Genomic DNA, 9,729 nt, shown 5'->3' with positions numbered 1-9,729 from the left:
TGGGCAACTCGTATTCAGGCAGCTTATGGAACTAAACATGTCCACGTGATGATTAATTTTGACGTTTATTGCTCATTTTGTTTTATTCTTATCGATCTGAGGCACTGGACATGTGTTCCGATGTGCTATTTGGGTTTTCTCATTTTTAATGGGTAAGAAGCTACTTACACAGCCTCATTAAGATTCATTTAACCCTAGCCAAGCCATTCGTAGGTCACCTAGACAGACGGCTGCGTGTGTGTTGGTTCGCCCGTCAGGTTCTGACCATAATTAGCAAACCAGTAGCACGGCTTTGAAGGTGCCGCTTGTCGTGCCTCTTGGAGATAAGATAAAGAAACCGGCATATGCAGCGAGCGGAAGGGTACACTGAAACAAACCGCTGAAAGAACAAAAGCGTTCACAATGGAACACAAATCATTCGTCAGCGGGAATCGACCCGCGGTCAGTTCAATTCTGTCGGCGGCGTCGGCCGGTTGTGCTTCGCTGTTCGAAGGTAAGGTCATTCTACTGGTGCTAGTGAAGTGTTCTGTACTGTAAAGTGCGAAGCTAATTCACGTACGAATATCACAAAATGGCCACGGCTTCGAACCAATCAATCACCGGTGATACAATGCCAATTGCTCCTACCGCCGGGATTCCATTCATCAAATGTTTCCAAACGACTGATTTGCTATTCAGTGGCCGTGGTTCGGGTTCGGGCAAGGAAAAGACCAAATCATCCACCCACTTAGGAGTATTATTTATGATTTGTGAATAAATCGTCGAAACGGGACCGGGACCATCTTGATGGGCACTCCGTAGCGCCAGCGGAAGGTTGAATAAGCAGATCATAAGCAAGACAGCTGTCAAAGCGAGCGTTGACCGAAGGACGAGCCCTTGGCCCCGGGTCAAACGGTGTGGTGCGGGCGAACCAGAGAGCGGCAGCGAAGGAAGCCGGATTCTTGTGGGGCAAAACTCTGAAGAAAAAAAATCGGGAACCTAACGTCACAACATACCGAAACACGACGGCAGCGAAGGGTGCATTTACAATGAGGCCATCGTGTGAAATCTGAATGGGAGATTAGATACGGTCGTGTAACATCTTTGGCACGGGAGAGACTCTTCTTCTTCGGCCGCCCAAGGGTCGGCCACGTCGAGGGTGGATTGACTTGCACTGACTGACGCCACGCCATTTGTTTGCGGAAGCATCTTCGATTGGGTTGGGTTGGGCAAAGGCACTCGGCAAGGGCCACAGAGTCGCATAACTCCGAGCGGCCAAGGGGAAGTCAAGCAGGTCGCCCGGGACTTTGGGACTTTTTTATGATGGAAACGCTGGTCAGTCGGGGCACGGTGGCGCAGTCGGGAGATTTTTTTTTGGGTTTAAAAAGTTTTTTTCTAACGCAGAAAAGATCAAATCAATTCAATTTGTTACTGTTGTCCGGGAAGATTGCTGTTGACTCTCGCTGGCTTGGCTTGGGCCTTGAATAGAGGTTCGTTTGAGGTGCTCCTCGACCAACCGGCACTAATGGTAATCAGGGCAGCGGACAGGGATTTCGGTTTGTGTCCGATGGGAACGGGAATCAAAAATTTAACGAGGGGAAATTGATATTTGTCTAGCTCATAAATTGCTGCCATTTCGGGGTGTGTGCCTTTTTCGCCCGTCTTCTTTGGCATAAATTTTATAGCTTATTACGTCCAATTTGTACCATTGGCAATTGAAATGAGGCATGATCGGTCTTCGGTTCCAGGTTGTAGCACCATGAAGGCTGGTATTCTGTTCGGAGCTCTCGCGCTGGCGTGCCTGATGGTGGCCCTGGTCGGTGGGAGCGCATCGGTTTCGAAGTGTCCGCGAAACGCCGAAGTACGCCGGGTGATACTGGACGTGGACGCCGGTGGAGATGATGCCTGGGCGTTGATTTTGTTGCTGATGAACGAACAGAGGTACAACATTTGTGTCGAGGCAGTAACCTGCACCCACGGCAATGCTGCCGTATCGGATGTGGCAGTGAATGTGTTGCGCATTCTGGAAGGTCTAAATCGGCTCGACGTTCCGGTGTTCCTGGGTGCCGCGGAATCGCTAATTACATCCACGGCCAACGGAAACGATTCTCTCCATTTTTGGGGCAAAAATGGGTTTGGCGATGCTGAGTTCGATTCGGATCCTTCTACGGACCACCTGGGATCGGTCCACGCAGTCCAGAAGATGTACGAATTGTTTACTTTGGTGAGTTAGATACTCTGGAGGACCGGCAAGTGGAACTAATTTTCTTGGTTTTCGGTAGCACCCCAACAAAATTACGCTTCTCGCGGTGGGACCTCTCACGAATGTGGCGCTGCTGTTCCGGATGTACCCGGAGGTGAGGAGCAAAATCGAAGCCTTGTACATACTGGGAGGCAATAGACACGGAGTAGGCAACACGGCAGTAGCGGCAGAGTTCAACTTCTACAACGATCCAGAAGCGGCCAACATTGTGCTCAGCAGTTGGCCGAAGATCGTGAATGTGGTTCCCTGGGAGACGGTGGATTTGTTGGGATCGGCGTTCTTAACCCAGTGGCGCTTTGATACGTTCGCCGAGACGACGAACCCTGCCATTCAGATGCTGAATCGGATTGAAGCGATTGTTTATGCCGGACATACGGAGTGGACACCGTGCGATATGTATGTGGCGGCCATCTTCCTTAACGCCAGCATCAGCACGTCGGTCGTGACGCATCGGGCCGAGGTAGAGCTCAATGGGCGCGTGACCCGAGGAATGATGGCCATTTTGCATCACATCAAAGAGGAAGAGCAACACAATGTGGCCATCATCGATCGGATCGACGACGATCAGGTGCGGCGAATGATGGTGGCCTTGAAGGACTTTCCGGAGAAACTGGAGCGAAGTCGATGCAAACGATGCTGATTGGAAATCGAGGAAGGATTGCAAAAAGGATACATTTACTTAACAAACTCACGTTTAGTGAGATGAGTCCATTCACACTGGTGAGTGCATCTTATCTCACGTTTCATCTCATTCGCTTTCAGGCTAACTTTGATCAAACCAATTTGAAAAAAGTTCTTTGTGAATTATTCCAACGTTTTCTGTGAGTAACAAAAAAAAGGATTAAAATCGTGTACATTGCGAATCACATTATCTGCTCCGTTCCCTATTCAAGATACAATGTATGGCGCGCATATTGCCACTTCTTTGGCCGGCGGCCACTAATTAAATAATTTAATAGCAAACACGAACTGTGTCTGCGGCGTGCCCGGTTCCGGTTTTGTGTTTGTGCATTTCATTACCATTTTTGTGACCTTTATGAGGTAATCCACTAACGAAGCGTTTGTGGTAAGAGCTCCGTGCGGTTGTGGCTTGTGGCTACCACATTTTTTTATCTCCTAATGTGCAAAACTTGTCTTGTACGCGGCCAACGTGGCGAACAAATAAATCTCTGTATTTCATTGAGATGCATAATGCAAAAAAAACGCAAATGAAATCATCACCACCGTGCTGCATCCGGGAGGAAGGCACCGAGGACGGTGGGTCCGTGACGGCGTGCGTGGTGCCTGTTTGTTTTTAATATTCTTATCTAAACACAGAAATGTCTGATCTATTATGAAATTATAAAATTCGAAACGAAACATCACGTGCGCCGGAGAGTACTCGGAATGGTGACAGGTTCGCATCCTCTCGGCCGGGCGCAAACGTGCGAAAAGCATTCAGAAAACACCAGCCACAACATCGTGTAAATGCCGCCACGCATCTGAGACCGGGAAAAAGGGCGGCCAACGTCTAATAAGCAGCTACGGAATCAAACAAAAAGGATGAAAAACATGAAAAGAAACAGTGACAATAAAAAAATGGGAGATGAATAAACGCATCTGCGTTCCGTAGAATGGATAAATTTTGCGAGACGCTGCTCCATGAAAGAGCGCAAAAAAGGACACACCATGGTGCGTTGCTCGGTTCAGGGTCCAAAGGTAAATCTGGGCATGAATTAAATAAAAATATAAATTAAAAGCACGGGGCCCGGGTTCTAGGTGACACGTCTTTCGGTGGCGCTCGGTGTGCCAGGAGAGCGATAGAAGAAAAAAAAGGCGACCATAATTATATGAAACATTATTATTAAGGTACACACTCCCGCCACGGAACGCCCATATGGAACGGTGATCCCGGGAGGACACCACTTTTTTGTTTCGTTCGTCTGTTTGTTTGTTTGCTTGCTGGGCGGAGGACCGGAACCGGAAGATGATTCCGTTGACGTGAACAGCAAAAAAGCATCCAGCGACACAACATTTCCTTTTATCAGCGCGCACCGGTGCGGTGGATCCCGGGGCCCCACCGGCGATGGGGGTCCTGGCACCCGGAGTGCGGAGTACACGAAATCCCGAACGCGGGCGCGTTTATCTGTTTTGCATGTACAAAAAGGCTGGCCAGCCAGTGGGGTTGGTGTAATTTTTAAAATTCTTCAACTGTCGGCGGCCCACAGCGCGCAAATAGTAAGCGTATGCGGCACGTAATGTGGCCCCCCGGCCCACCGAGGAGTCTCCAGGCCGGTAGTTTAGAAGAATAATGCAATTAAAATACGCGTACGGTCCGGCCATGTGTGTGGGGGGGTAAGTGAAATTCTTCCAACCGTTACAATTATTTAAAATTGCATATGAGCCAAATATATTACAATTATTATCCGAAAGATACGCGCGATGCGCGACCAGGGACCAGGGCCCTTCCGGTGGCCAGCGCACGTGATGACGATGGGTTTTTGTTCCGACTCGCTGTCTTGAGATACTTTCGGCCTCACGGTGTGCACAGGGTGCACAGCAAAAGTAATGGCACGGAGGCACAAAAAAAAGCGGAATGTCCCACAAGGGATGGGATTTGGGTGTGTAAAAATAAATTAAAATTCTTGTGGCCTGGCCGGTTGAACCGATTAAGGTTGAGGGCTAATGTATGGTCTTATGCTAACCGGTGACCGGGGGCTCTTATCGCTGCTGCCGGCGGCTAGTTTCAACGGAGCCGGGAGTCGTGCCGTTGTGTTTTCCCAGATGTAGTTCCCAGCATTCTGACAGTTCTGGCCTCCAGGAAGAGTAGAGTGGGCTGGCCCCGAGCGCCGGTGACCAGCGGTGCGTCAAAAGCGTGCGAGCGAATGTAAATTATTTCACAACCAAAAAAGGACCCCTGCAGTGAGTGACTCCCAGGAGGGGGCGCGTGGACTTTTGGTGACAAGATACGCCGGAGGATAAGCAGCAGCAGCAGCAGCAGCAGCAGCAGCAGCAGCAGCAGCAGCGGCAGTAGTCGAGAAGAATCTGTCACTCGGACGGGCTGCTGCAACCGTTTAACGAGCCACAAAAAAGCGGAGGAGCCCCAAGAAGCGGAACAAAAATGTGGCCACTTGAGAAACGTGCAAGTTGGAATTAAATTAATTTCGCAAAACATAAACATAAAAGACAACAAGGCCGCTACGAGCACTCCAGCACCAACGGGGCCGGCCAACATTATAATGTAGTGTCGATGGGGGGCACGATGGTGACAAACCCCCTTGAGGGCAGGAAGTGTGTAGCTCAACGAGATTACACCTCGGCGCAACCTAATCGTTGACGGAACACAATCTGTGCCTTTCATGTCGGGAAAGAGCGACTTTTTTTCTTGCCAATCGATTCGTTTGCATAGAATTTGACCCAAAATATGCTCGGCTCGGCTGGGGATTATGCTAAATCTGTTGCGAGTCTGCTGCCGAGTGGAAGATCCTGCTCGTCGCGAATTTACGAGCATCGCTTCCTGTTCGCAGTCAACGAGCCGGAAAGCCGCCAGTAATTTGACACAAGCGAGCAGGCTTATTGGCACGGGGAGAACCGTTAAATTGTTGCCGCGTGCAAAAAAGCGAACCTTTCCCAAGGTACCTAGCAGCGTGGTGGGGCCCCACCATTTCGATACCTTGCCTCACCGAAACGTCAAACCGGCGCGTTCATGGCGTACTTGATGGGAAGGGCTTTCGCGAATTTCCCGACGGCCAATGAGTGACGATGAGCCGGAGACGGGACGAACCGAACGGAATCGAGCACCGCGGCAGCGCCGAACCGATATTGTAAATTTTAATATCACGAATTTTATTACTTTTTAATATCGCATTTCCTTCGTCCCGGCTCGTGCCACAAAAGTTTCTATTCTTCAAAGACTTTTTAAAGCCAGGAAACCAGGAAGGCGCACTTCGCACTGCGGTGTTTGCCATTTTTTTTTTGCCGGCCCGAGAGCATTAAACCGCGAAGGACGCAGGATGATGATGTGTTGTGTGGCAAGCCGCCACCGCCGCCGCCGCCTAGACGGGCCACCGGAACCTCTGGGCGGGGGGGTAAGGAGAACCGGAAACCGGGCGAAAACGGCGAAGCGAAGAAATTGACTACATCGCGCGGAACTGCGCCATAAAGGAAGTAATTGATATTGCGGAATAAATATTGAATACATTATTTATCTATTATGTATGGTAATTTAGCATGCATAATTTATCTGTAGAAAAATTTTCAATTTCTCCGACCCGCGAACGGGCGGCGCCAAGATTTCTCCTTCACTCGGGGCACGGGACTTGTTATGGCACGGAGTTTGGCACGATTGACGCGCTGCTTTTTTTTTTTTTTTTTGAGGGTGGTAAGGCGCCTCGTAAGTGATTCTTCCTCAGCCAAATGAACAGTCCATTTATGGTTCGGGTTCGGGGGGATCCCTTTTTTAAACCATTTTTCGTTCCACCGATATCGCGTCACGTCGTTTCGTTTCCTTCTCGAAGATCAAAGTTGATGGCTGCGCCGGGAGCAGGACCCTTCACGGCGAATCAAACGATACGCAGCGAACCGGCCGGAACCGAAGCGGAAGAACAAATTATTGCTTAATAGAAAGAAAATGATTAAGACGCGCGATATTGACGACACGGCGCCCGGCGCCTGGCAGCACCGGCGACGCTCGAACGGTTTCGCGAAGATTTGCGATGGTTTGTGAAATTTAATGGCGCCACACCGCCCTCGGACCGGAAGCCGAAGCGACCACCCTCTCTGCGTGCAGCTCATCATTTGCTGCCACGATTTCCATTTTCTTACGCGCGGCGCGGCCGGTTCGGCTTTCTGCATAAATTGCACATTAATTTTACGACTTCACCATCAATATGGTGGAAATTAAGTGAAAGGAAAGAAATATTTCGAGGATAACGACTTTTTGATGTTTGATTTGTGGCTGCAGCCCCGGAGGACGTCGGCCGGAACCGCCGGAATCGGATGCTGATAAGAACGAATCATTAACTGCAAGACAGGGGGCGGATGCGATGCCTGTGCCTGCTGTGAATGGCTCATTAGGCCCGCGCGGGCAGGGGAAAGAAAATCGATCAGCGCAGTGGTGCGATGCATCATCCAAACTGGGAGAGGTCCTTGCCATGGCTGAACGGATCTCGCCGGTTTTTGTTTTTCTCGAAAATCGCATTCAAAAATCGAATCTTCATGAAGCCATCAGAAGTGACAAAAGTCATATCTCCTGGGCTGTTGTCCTGTGCGTTGTCCTGTGTCCGCCGCCGGCCACAAATCGCATTATCAAACGGCCCCTGTTTAGCTACAAATAGACGGAGACCGAGACCGAGTCCGCTGGGAATCGATGATACGTGTCGCTGCCGTTTTGTGGTGGGGAAATCCACGAGAGCACGAAAATGGGTCGGTGAGTCGTAACATATCGTGCACGTTAGAGCCGCCGGTGCCGCCGGTGCCGAGGTCCCTTCGGTTATCATTTTTCCACACACGACCCCCGAGGGCCGGGTTGGCGGGCCGTGTTGGAGCGGAGGGAAGCTATGCTTCAACACGCAATCAGCCACCGCCGCACGCTGGGCCGGAACCCGACGGGTAGCACCGTTTCTGGGTTTTGATGCGTGATGAACGTCTGGAGGCCTCGGCTATGCATGTGTGTACGTATGTGTATACACAAGCAATTACTCTCACCCTCCTTAAGAGGCCCGGTTCGGTTTTGGGACACCCCAACGGGACGGATCCGAAGAAGGTCCGCCCGGAAGCCAGGCAAAGCAACCCGACAAACGCCTCGGTAGGGACATTCTGGAATGGAATAAAATAAACAATATATTCATTTCACATGTTTCCACACATCAATACTTGCCAGGAGCAGTCTCGGGGTGGGCCCAGCCTGGCCGGTAGGGGAAAGTCCGGAAGCCGGGCAAGCATAAATCCCTGGACGGACTATTAGATGATACGCTGTGTGTCTGTTTCCCACAGCGCAAATACGCAGCGCTACAAGTATTCACGGAGGGTGCCGGCAGAATAAAGAAATGCAAAATTCCTTACCGAAGACCGTTCCATTCCGGTCCGCGCTGGGGTGTCGCTGCTATCTGCCACTTGAAATCGGCACAGGGCGACGGATTGGTCTTTCTTCTTGGGGTGGGCGGCTTTGTTCCTTACCACGAGCCAAGAATGCCGGGCCCCTGCCGGGTTGGCGGCAAAGGATTACGATAGAAGATAAACCGGAAGTGGCACGAAAAGTAAAAAAGAAAACATTGTACCAAACGTTCGCACCAGGAAAGCGGGAAAGATAGAAAAGGGTCGAAAGGATGCGCCGCGATACGCTCGAGGTATTCGATTCGAGTTCCTTTCGGTTGAGGTTGAATGGGCAATTGAGCCCACAGGATCCCACATACGTCTTCCCCGGTGGTTCCGGAATGTCCGGAAATGGGCAGCAGGCGTGTGTAGCGTGTGGTGTGGTAAATACGCCTTACGCCAACCCTTCGAATCGTACGTGGCAAGGATATTGGAAAATCGGTTTTTTATTGCGGTGGAAGATCGGCGAACTGTCCGAAGACGGGTGGTTTTCTCGGCCCCGTCGTATCCCCGTATGTGTACAATGCATTTATAGACATGTCCTGCGGGTTAAGAGATTTGTTCTCGATACGAAGATATATAGGATACGCTTTGAATGTGGTTCCCGCAAAAAAGGGGACGGAACAGTGGTATGGGCGTATGATGAAGAGCGGTTCAAAATTGAGTTATACCGCCGGACGATATTGTGGCCACTTCCAGCTGCACTCCCGCCGGGGGTTGGGTGTACTGTTTCATGTAGTTTTAATGCCTTGATATTTATCGTCAATTGTTGGGTAATTTGATTTTGATTTATCGAACGTTGGTCAGGCGGTCCGTGTCGGTTTCTTTTTGTCCGCTTTCTGTTACTTTCGTTTTGTGGATTGGTGGTAAAAATTGAATCCCATCGATGGACTTCAGCTTCGATTGTTTAGTTTTGCGTATGGGACGTCTTTTTATCTCCCGTGAGCAGTGCACAAGTCGTCGATAGCATTTTACTTCTATGCCCAAAAAGCATACATCACCATAATCCGATAAGCTTCCGTTGCTTTCACATCATAAATCAAGCGGAGCAGCGCTTCTGAATAGTGTCGAAAATCTTTCGCAGCGAACACGTATGAAATATTATCGGGGACTTGGTTATTGAAGTGACTCTGACGGGGTGTACAAAGAAACTCACCACTCCGTGTTGAGTTTCGTCGAAGGAGTTCGGTGGAAACCTGGTTTGACAGTTGCCGTCTTCGAAAGAACTTGCTTTGACAGGTGAGAGCAGCATCCGGATCCGGGTCCATGTGGCACAGGGTAATGAAGTGTTTCAAGAGGGGCGTTGCACGGTTTCTCGAAAACGTCTTCCGCACGCCCTGGCCAGGGTGAATTATGGCCGCCACTTGGAGGATGAAATATCTATTATTTATTGCAATCACTGACATCTTCGCGTG

General features: G+C 50.2%; 1 protein-coding gene across 1 annotated transcript; it reads left to right on the top strand.

Annotated features, from left to right (window-relative positions):
- The first annotated feature begins 293 nt into the window (after positions 1 to 293).
- Positions 294 to 3,835, top strand: LOC131208310 (pyrimidine-specific ribonucleoside hydrolase RihA-like). The gene is made up of 3 exons (XM_058200996.1): positions 294 to 493; positions 1,728 to 2,203; positions 2,262 to 3,835. Exons 1-3 carry the CDS (start codon positions 403 to 405, stop codon positions 2,880 to 2,882), a joined length of 1,188 nt encoding a protein of 395 aa, XP_058056979.1. The 5' UTR covers positions 294 to 402; the 3' UTR covers positions 2,883 to 3,835.
- The last annotated feature ends 5,894 nt before the right edge of the window (positions 3,836 to 9,729 follow it).

Source organism: Anopheles bellator, chromosome 2, assembly GCF_943735745.2.
Source record: "Anopheles bellator chromosome 2, idAnoBellAS_SP24_06.2, whole genome shotgun sequence".
Lineage (NCBI taxonomy): Eukaryota > Metazoa > Arthropoda > Insecta > Diptera > Culicidae > Anopheles > Anopheles bellator.
The sequence above is the reverse complement of the archived record's forward strand: the minus strand, read 5'-3'. Positions and strand labels throughout refer to the sequence as shown.

Coding starts and splice junctions, on each gene's coding strand:
- LOC131208310 (XM_058200996.1), top strand. CDS start 403: ATGGAACACAAATCATTCGTCAGCGGGAATCGACCCGCGGTCAGTTCA. Junction 494..1,727: donor TTGTGCTTCGCTGTTCGAAG/GTAAGGTCATTC, acceptor CTTCGGTTCCAG/GTTGTAGCACCATGAAGGCT. Junction 2,204..2,261: donor TGTACGAATTGTTTACTTTG/GTGAGTTAGATA, acceptor GGTTTTCGGTAG/CACCCCAACAAAATTACGCT.